This window comes from Copadichromis virginalis, linkage group LG7 (genome assembly GCF_057382275.1).
Source record: "Copadichromis virginalis isolate Kocher_CV1m ecotype Utaka linkage group LG7, C_Virginalis_male_GT1.1, whole genome shotgun sequence".
NCBI lineage: Eukaryota > Metazoa > Chordata > Actinopteri > Cichliformes > Cichlidae > Copadichromis > Copadichromis virginalis.
Window position 1 is genome coordinate 17,410,212 of NC_140624.1, and position 10,181 is coordinate 17,420,392.

The 10,181-nt window shown below is 40.6% G+C and overlaps 1 protein-coding gene across 1 annotated transcript; it reads left to right on the top strand.

Moving 5' to 3' along the window:
- Positions 1-764: 764 nt before the first annotated feature.
- On the top strand, positions 765-10,102 carry ucmab (upper zone of growth plate and cartilage matrix associated b). The gene is made up of 5 exons (XM_085465149.1): positions 765-912; positions 1,036-1,098; positions 1,193-1,288; positions 9,165-9,263; positions 9,340-10,102. The coding sequence occupies exons 1-5, from the start codon at positions 855-857 to the stop codon at positions 9,435-9,437; spliced, it is 414 nt and encodes a 137-aa protein (XP_085321275.1). The 5' UTR covers positions 765-854; the 3' UTR covers positions 9,438-10,102.
- The last annotated feature ends 79 nt before the right edge of the window (positions 10,103-10,181 follow it).

A 10,181-nucleotide genomic window follows, 5' to 3' on the forward strand; every position in this document is an offset into this window, starting at 1 on the left:
GACATTGTTGTTGCTGTTTAATGTTGCAGTTTTCTTCAGTCCCTATGTTGTTCTGTTTCACACCTACCTGAATAAAATACACTCACCACATATCTTCTCAAAACCCTCACTCCAGAATCTCCGTATCTCTCTGAGCACCAGTCCCCCGACTCCTGGATTTTCCCTCAAAACAATTTAAACATTCACTCTTTTCTGGGGCCCGGCCAGAGTACAGGTTGGAAGAAATTCAAGCAAACAGAGGGCTGCATACTTTCCTGCACAACTCTTTGCCTAGCAGAGAGAGCGGCCTTGTTGAGGGGGCCCGTTTCAAAGGAGACATTTGGCAAGGAGTCCCTGCTCCGGCTCCCGGCCTCAACTGTTTTCTGTCACGTTTTAAAAAAAAAGAAACATCAGTATTTTTGTTGTCTCCCATCCATCGTCTCTGGAACAAATATTATCCAGGAAGCCAGAGCATAAGCAGCCCAGACTATAATTTTTCTGGTTACACCTACAGTATGTTTTCTCTTCTTTATTAATGAAACAGTTGCAAGTGTCACTGATGCAATAGTTCCATAGATTGTGTCATTTCAGGTCATTTTAATTTCAACTAAAATTCATAGAAAAAAAAGAGAGAAGCAGCATGTTTGCTGAGCTGAAATGAAACCCTCGGCACCTTCTTGTGACTTGGAAGCCCTCTGGCATGTTTGTTGGTTTCAGCCCCTTATCAGATCTGCACGATCACTCCCTCCCTGCACTGAGAAGCAGTCGATATCGCCCCAGGCGCCCCATCCCACCTCTCACATACGTCTTACTCCCCTCTCTCCCTCCTGCTCTTCTTCATCACTCACATCTCTCAGTATTTCAGAGTTTAAAAGATGTCCTGGACGTATGCAACCCTCTTGGCTCTCCTCACTGTGCTTTTTGCACTTTCATGTGAGTATGATGCAGGAGTGAGATTTTTTACCAAAAAAAATTGTCTTATTAGTTGGTTGCAGGCATGAGAAAAACTGGAGTCCTTTTGAATTTAGACCTTTCATGTTTTGTGCTTCGACACAGGGTCTCCGGAGGCCAGCTCTGCAGCTGTGCCCGGTAGCACAGGCAGCACCAAAGATCCTCAAGGTCAGGGGCTGCATCAGCTGCGTTTCTTTCCCTGCGTATCGCCCTGTGTATCACTTTACACTGTGAACTAAACTCCCTCCCGCTTCCACTGCAGGTCCACTGAAAAGGGTCTTTATGAAGCAGGCCGATGCCTCAAACTTCTTCAGAAGACGCAGCAGACGTGGTGTGAAGTCCCAGGATGAGCTGGACGGTGAGTTCACTTTGAGTCAGTTTGCAGTCATTTGGAGTCTGACATGGTCAGCCAGACTGTGTTTGCACGGTGAAGTCTGTTTGTGGTCAATTCTGGCATAAAATGCTAGAAAATGCTAGCTTTTACCTGTAAAAACAAGAAAAAATTACTTCTGCTAATGTTCTGCTAAATGTGCTTTAGGGCTGTACCTTTAATACCCACACACAATTCAAGATGTGACAGAAATAAGCTACAGTGTCATATGCTGTAATCAGATCTAAGAGGACGTGGACAGACAAATTACCGGCATCAACAGGTCCTTAAAGACTCTCAGAAGAGCTGTTTATGTGTTATGTCATGATTTAAAATCACGTTGGAACTTCTCAGAGAAGTTTAAATCTAGATGTGAGGGACCAAGCAGTGAAGGCATAGAGGACACAGGAAATACAACCTGAAGGTGGGTTCTATTTTATTTTACCCCAATAAAAGAGCTAAACTAAATATGATTCTACTCAAAAAATGACTTACAGAAAATTCACTAGGCAAAAAAAGTATACACAACTTAAACACAAAGACACAAGAGGGTAACTTGGATAGTGGTTTGGCCAAACTGTTAACATACAATAAGGGAAACAGAAATAAACACTAACTAAGCACAAAATAACCTAACTAGCCCTAAAACACCCCCTTGCTGACACGCACATAGTTGGTCCTGCTGAGCTGGCGTTGTACTTTCAAAGTCATGCCTTTTGCTTAGGCAGGAAACAGCCAAACCAGGTTGAACAAAAGAAAGAGAACCATGATATAATATACATTTAATTTGACAAAATACATTTTAGAAACCACACAGCGCTACTATGTGCGGACTTCATAATATCACTGTTAGGTTTAAGTGAAGAAATGAATGAATGACATTACTGAAATACATTTTTAACTGCAAAACCAAACCAATGAGGTGAGTGGACTGGTTTTTTACCAATGTGTGGCTGAGGCCATCACACCAGGTGTGACTGTAGTTGGTTATAAACAGAAAAATGAGCCTAGAAATGGGCTTTTTGTAAAGCTTTGAATATCTGATTGTTTAAAAGATGGTTTAATTGTCAAAAAGACAGCATGGGTGAAGTACAGGAACATGCAGAAGACTAAAAAGAGCAGGAGGAAATCTTCACTGTTACTTGAAGATTTTTATTTTTTTTTTTGGCACTGAAAGAAAGCCTGATACGTCAGGCAGATAAAATATCTCTGAGATCCACAAGCCTCAACATTCATCATGTGCAGAAGTGAAAAATGTAGTGGTGCCGAGGCAAAGATAATAACGTTTTACACATTTGTCATCCTCATCCTGAACATAAAGATGTTTGATACTGTGATGGGAACAAGTGTCAGAGTAAGATAAGATAAGATAAGATAAGATAACCTTTATTTGTCCCACACGTGGGAAATTTGTTTTGTCACAGCAGGAAGTGGACAGTGCAAAAGTTATGAGGCAAAAATTAGAATACAATAAGAATAAATACAGTACACAACTGTACAGAATAGAATAAAATAAAATACTATGTACAGTAGAATAAAATAAAATAAATATACAATAAGATAAAAATAGAATACAAATACAAATACTATATACAACTGAGTAAAAATACAACGATGACAGAAAGGATTATTGCACTTAGTATTATTGCATATGTATGGATGTGTGTGCTTGATCAGTTAAAGTCTTTATTATGGAGTCTGACAGCAGTGGGGAGGAAAGAGTATTGCTGAACCCCAGTGATGAATGTATTGAAATAGTTTTATTGTATTACTTGTTTTATTAAAAATGCACTTCTGGTGTCTGTATTAATGATGAGATGACTCATAGAGATGCAGCCCTTTTGTTTCCTGACTCTGCTGTGAGGGAACATGTTTATGGCAGCCTGAAGGATTTTATAGTCATGGCAGCCAGCAGCTGTTAACCTTATTGTGGACCTGGCATGAACTTAGACCATCCCAGACCTCAGTTTCCTGTCCTGGCGCTGCAGCAGGACACACGGGGCGGGACACACCAGTTTGCTCCTGTCAACGTATTCGCATTACTGAACAATGTGTGGCATTCTTGAGCGTTTTACCGCCGGCTGTTATGCACAGTTTTACCAGCAGGAAGGTGAGAGCGCACAACAATGTTGCTGTTCTGAACTGCAGTTGCATAATGTGCCGTACGTGTGATAACAGCGAGACACTTTGTGCAAAAAACCCCAGAAAAAACAGGAGGAATAAAATGAGCACAAAGCAGAGAACAGACTGAAAAGACAGAGATGGATGAGTGAGTGGGTGAGTGGTTGTGAGTTGAATGTGGAATGTGCCAACACACAGGCAGAAAGGGGTCAGAGGGGAAAAAAAGCAAGTACCAAGTGAGAAAAACAAGCTGCTCACTTTGAAGAGCCTCTCGTGCTGCATTAAGGCATTTACCTGTCCTGCAGTTGGATGAAATTTTGAAGGGAAGTATTTGATAGAGGCAGCTGTTTCAGCTGGCAGATATGATGACATATAGTTTCTAGACAGAGTTTTAATATCCAAAGATGGACATCGCAGTCCAACAAATGATGCTGTTTGGCTTTTGTGGGAGTAGGTCAGCAGTAATGTGCAGGGTGGATAAAATGATGGATGATTAGCTCTGCTGTGCAATTTCAATGGGGCGATCGTGGCTCAAGAGTTGGCAGTTCGTCTTCTAATCGGAAGGTTGCCGGTTTGAGCCCCGGCTTGGTCAGCAGAGATGGGCAGTAACGCGTTACTGTAATCTGATTACTTTTTTCAGGTAACGAGTAAAGTAAGGGATTACTATTGCAAAAACGGTAATTAGATTACCGTTACTTTCCCGTAGGAACGCTGCATTACTGCGTTACTAAAACCGTGATTTTTTTTGCGAGAATGTTTCATGACAGTGACGTAAGCGAGTGCGCCGTTAGTGACAACGGCTGTGTGCAGATCAACAATGGATCACATATCGATTGTGGGAGAGAGTATGAGCGTGCAGCGTTTAAAGCGTGGAAGTACTGACCTTACTTTGAGTTTGATTCCATAAAAAGTGACAAAAACATTAGCGTCCGTTGTGCGTGGGAAGAAAACTTCTTTTTACAGCGAAAAAAACCCTAAACAAGCACCGAGTGCGCAACGACGTAATGGAAAACTCACAGAGAAACTCGTGGATTCTTCCACTGACCGCTGCGGCACACCTGCACCAGGGTAAACCTCCGCCTACCGTAGTCCTGCTTTACAGGTGAAAATAGAGCAACAGGACCGCTGAGTCTTTGACTTTATTTATTTTCTGCTGTGTTTTACTTGCATCTATTTGAAAGACTGAGTGTAAACACAAAAATATTTTATTTTATGTGCTGGAATGTGCAGAAAATAGGTTTAAATATTAAACAAATTTCTTCCAGTCAGAGAATGTTGCATATAATTACATTTTTGCTTGATGCATAAAATTAAAAGGTTAAAACTAATAAAACAAGTTTAAAAAATTTGAATTTGATTACATTTTGTATGATGGATTATGCAGAAAAAGTAGAATTGGGCTGAAAGATCTATTGCTTTATTACCTACTCAGGTTGTAAATCGTGTTTTTAAAAAGTAACTAAGTAACTAAGTAATTAATTACTTTTGAAAATAAGTAATCAGTAAAGTAACGGGATTACTTTTTTAGGGAAGTAATTGGTAATTAGTTACTGATTACTTTTTTCAAGTAACTTGACCAACACTGTTGGTCAGTCTCGGTTGTTGTGTCCTTGGGCAAGACACTTCACCCATTGCCTACTGGTGGTGGTCAGAGGGCCCTGTGGCGCCAGTGTCCGGCAGCCTCGCCTCTGTCAGTGCGCCCCATGGTGGCTGTGGCTACAACGTAGCTTGCCATCACCAGTGTGTGAATGTGTGGATGACTGGATGTATAAAGCGCTTTGAGGTCCTTAGGGACTAGTAAAAGCACTATACAAATACAGGCCATTTACCATTCTGAAAGAGATAAAATATAAAACTAAAGTCAGATGACCTCAGTACTAACTGTGCTGAATAAACTTTCACATGCTGGTGACAGATACTGCTCTGTAAATTAATCTCTAAATCTTTTTCAGTTTGGTAATTTACAACTTGAATTCCAAGCAGCCGCACGTGTGCATGCCAACTTAAGCTGGGAATTCTGATGAAAGGTGAAAGGCTGTTCAACTTTTCCAGTGTGAGTGGTTCGTCTTTGCTGAAATTGTGGTTAGGGTGTGGTCATTTGTTTGTTGTCTGTCTACTTGCAGCGAGCAGACAGCTGTCGATGGAAACGGCGTACAAAGTATGCGGTATAACCGGTCTGACAATAGACGTCACAGCTAACTCTGCTGTCACCCCTTGTGGTTCAAAGTGGTATTACATGCAGGTCAGGCCATAGTTCTACTTCAGCTGATACCTCTTTAACACAATACCTAGATATTTTTGGACATAACGTCTTATTACAGCTCGCTTATCAACCAATCAGCTTTCAGCCAACACACAGTATCATCCACGTCCAGCAACATGCAGTTGTGATTGTGCAGGACTGCACAGAAATATGTCTGTGTTGGGTGAAAACCCTCCTCCTCTCTGAAGCCTTGCTTTGAGTGCTCAAGCAGGGCAGAAAAGCACTATAAAAGAACCAGTCCATTTACACTGTCTGCAGGAAAATACATACAATATGTCAACAGACACAGTCGTGGTATAAAATCCACATTACTTGCCCTACAGGAGTGTTTTCTTCATTGTCTACCTGCTGATCAAGGATCCAAGGAGGATCTCTTTGTATACTATTAGGAGACGTCAGTGAAAGTTTTAATTCTTCTAACTATCCATCTATTGTCTTCGACTTATACAATTCATACACAGTGTTTGCCTCACACTTCACAGGTCCTAGCTTCAAACACAGGCGTTTGACCTTTTCTGTGTGGACTTTGCATTTTCTCTTTCTTGTGCTTGATTTCTCCTGTTTGTCCTTCCATTAAAACACAATAGGTTAAAGGTACTTATTAGGTAATTATACTTGTCAGAATTTCAAGCGGTTCTTTTGTGGTTACGCATTTGTCTAACAAGTGGAAGATCCTTGTTTAGTCCCAAAAGGAGACACATATCTCTTTAGGGCATGCACAATCACACTGGATGGAAGGCCATCCAGTGTAAAAAATCCACCAAAGCAAACATGTGGAGCTATCTGCTGTGACAACCCTTGTAAATAAGGGAGCAGTTGAAAGTAACATTCAGTACTTGGCAGAATTTCACTAAAACATTTACCAGTAGGGGGCAGCATTTTACCCACAAAAGGGGTGTTTTGTTTTGTTTTCTTCTGATATGCACTGATATATTTTTTTTTTATTATTCTCATTTATTTTCTGATTTGTTTTAGCTACACCTAGGGTGCTTTCTGAAGGTAACTCCTATCTCCTATTCCTAACCTCTTTTCCTTGACTTGACTATAAACATCATCGAGATCAAGGGAAAGTGGGTAAGAGAACTGCTAAGGACTTAGGAAAAGAGAAACACCGTGAGAATTGGAACACTCTCACACTCGTCTCTCCTAACAATATGACATTGTGTTAAAACTACAATGTACAGAAGATGAACTACAAAACCCGCATCATATTTTGCCACAGTGTGTTCAAACGCTGTTGTTTTATGGGCGTCATATAAACGAGAACAGCCTGTGAAAAACAGGAGTGTTTTTGTGGTCTGCCTTATGGAATACGTATTTGTAAGAGGAGGAGAGAATATTCTCCTCATCACTTTCAGGAGGAGAATATTCAAATGTGTCACGCAAACGTGTCTGTGGCACACAATTTCTTGCAAATTGCACGCTGAAAAAAAATCCTGTCTTATGCCTGTTGTGGTTGTGATAGCTGCTACTAGGAGAGTTCATTTTTAGGAGGGCGAGATGTTATCAGAAGGAGTGTGTAATCAGCACTTTGCATGGATGGCTCAAAGCTCTTATCGCAGTGCCAAAATTTTGTCTCTGTCCTAAAACTCTTCACGCAGTCGTCACGCTGAGTGTTTAGAGGTGAACGCCACATATTGTGCCTCATGCAAATGCGCCTCATGCAAATGTACTGTTTATAAGATTGAGGAAACCTGCAGTCAGCTGAGACTGAATCACTTGGATGAGTGACAAAACGTTTTTCCCACGTAAAACGCTACATCCAGATGAACAGAATCAACTTTTGGGGATTTACTTACCTGGATGATTGAGCATGCATCAAGACATATTGTGCTTCAGTCACATGGGATTTTACTGAAACTGAGCAGAAAATAGGTTCTTTTTCTTAGCACTGCACACACAGCGAACAAATTTCCTCTGCTGCATCTGTAAAGAATGAAAGTGTTAGTGTATTAGATTATTGTTTGAGGAATCGGTCAATGACACACCTGCACCATCTTGTGGTTCTAAGTGGTATTACGTGAAAGTACAGTAAGGCCACAGTTTTCCTTCAGTTGACATCTCTTCAGCACAGTACCTAGATCTTTGTGGACATAAAGTCTTGGGTGATGGTTTGCTCACGTTAAACTGATAGCTTATATAATTTTGGCTTGCTTGAAAAGATTTGCTGGTTAAACAAAGGTTAAAAATGATGATTTATATGCCCAAGTAGGTTAAAATGTAAAACTGAATCGCTGCCACAAATCTTCATCCCCTGGATGAAGGAACAGCCCATTCCTCAAGTGATGCCAGTGTGAGAGCAGGCGATCGCATTTCACAGTCTTTGTTACAGAAATCAAACACAGCAGTTACATTCCAAGTCTTATTATTATTATGAAATTTCCTCTTTGTGCTTTTTTTCAAAGCTTCTTCTTCTTCATCTTTCTTTTTTGGAACATTGTAATGTGTGAATAGCGAGTCAGCGTGAGACTTTTAGAAGTCAGTTGGGGGCCTGAAATACAATACAGAAGTCTTCTGTCTCCTCTTCAGTGCTTTAGGCGTCTATAGCTCGTCCGTGTTTTCAAAGTGTCCCTGGACGCAGTGATTCAGTTCTGTGGATTTGTTTGAGGGAGCAGTTTTGTGATGTTTAACAGCTTGTGTGAGTGCGTGTAAAAGTATGTGAGCATTAAATTTAAACTGGTTCTCTTTTGTAGCTGCTGTATTTTTCTGCACTTGTACGCAGTGTACAACTTCATGCCTCTACTCTTCTACTTCCTAGCAGCTCCATCTTTCCAGCTGATAGGAAGGCATTAGTGACTCAAATCACCACTTGTTACAACAAAGGTATGCAGAAGAACATCTCTGAACACACACTACACTGTAACTTGAAGCAGGTTACAAGCTACAGCAGCACAAGACCAAACCGAGTCTACAATTTACACATACTCATCAAAATTGGACAAAAGAAAATTGAAAAAAAAAATGTTCAGTCTTGATTTCTGCTGTGATGTTCATCAAACAACATGAAGACAGCCTACATGAGTGTGGCTGTTGACTGCCTCCATCCTTTTATGACCCAGTTTGGGCCGACTTTTGTTTTTGTTCTTTAATATCACAATAATCGTCTCACTAACCTGCAGATTCATTTCTTTATCCAACTAGATGACTGGTGAGACACAACTGGACTAAAGTACCTAAATAAAACCAGCTCAAACCTCGACAAACGACATCATGCATCAACTGGGATTATTGACTCTTCTCAAGAATAAATACTTGTCCTTCTGACATTTTTGTACTTTGAAGTCACGCATTAAATGCAGCTCGTATTTCAAAGGAAACAGTCCAGATAGTCACACTGAAAACTGGACTCAAGTAAATGAGTGCTTCAGTAATTTTCCTACCAATTAATCATTTCCTTTTACATCACCTTAAACAAGATTTTGGCGTTCGTGCTTCTTACGCCTTGAAAACCTGACCATTTCATACTTGCTGTGCTTGCAGCTGAGCAGAGGCAGATTTTGGCTGCAGATGAGCGGAAGAGAGAGTTTCACGAGGAGAAGCGGAACGAGTTTGAGAGCTACGCTGAGGAGGAACATGACGGTACGTGGAGCATTTTCATCGGACGCAGGTGAAAAAGAAGAGTTCGTTCACTGAAATTCTCCTCCTCTACTTTCAGAGCAAAACGAGAGGAGCAGAGAGAGCACCGAGCAGTGGAGGGAGTTCCACTATGACGGGATGCATCCTGCCTACGAGTACAACCGTCACTCCACCTAAGAGTGATAAGAGGAGACGTGCGACTGCTACATAGCGATGCTTTTCCACACAAAATGTGACCGCTAACATAGTAAAGGCAACGACTATGCAATGTATTTTTCATTTTTAACTAGATTAATTATTAATCGATTAATCACGTGGTGTAGAAAATGTTAGAGAAGTGTTTAAAAATGGTCTGACAAAGTGGACAATGAAAACCAGCATAACAAGTTAACATCAATCGAAATGAAGAGCTTTTGGAAACTCATTTACCCCAATTTACAGCTGAGATCTCCTAGATCAGGGATGTCCAACTCATTCTACATCTAACCCTAACCCTGAGTAGGCTGCACAAACTAAACTCCCTTTTCTGTCACTGTAAAAAAGTTTAACTACCATTTAATCCTCAAGATTTCTTAACACAGGAAAGAAAGGTGTGTGATCTCAACAGTGCATCTTAGTTTTTCTACATGATAAAGACATGCTCTTTTAGTAAACTAAAGAAATCTGTCATTGGGCTAAAATTGTAAGAAATAAATAAAATCCAGTTAAAAGCCCAAATGTTTATTCTTTACTTCGCATTTCCCAGACCTGTCCCATGGGCCACATTCCTACAGCCCTATTCTGGCCCCTGTGCCTTATGTTTGACACCCCTGTTTTACATAAATAAAATAAATGTGCTGTACTGTGAAGAAATGTGAAGTGTTTTATTCAAAGTGTTCAACTTTTCTGGATGCCCCGGACTCCTGGATTATAGATAATGCA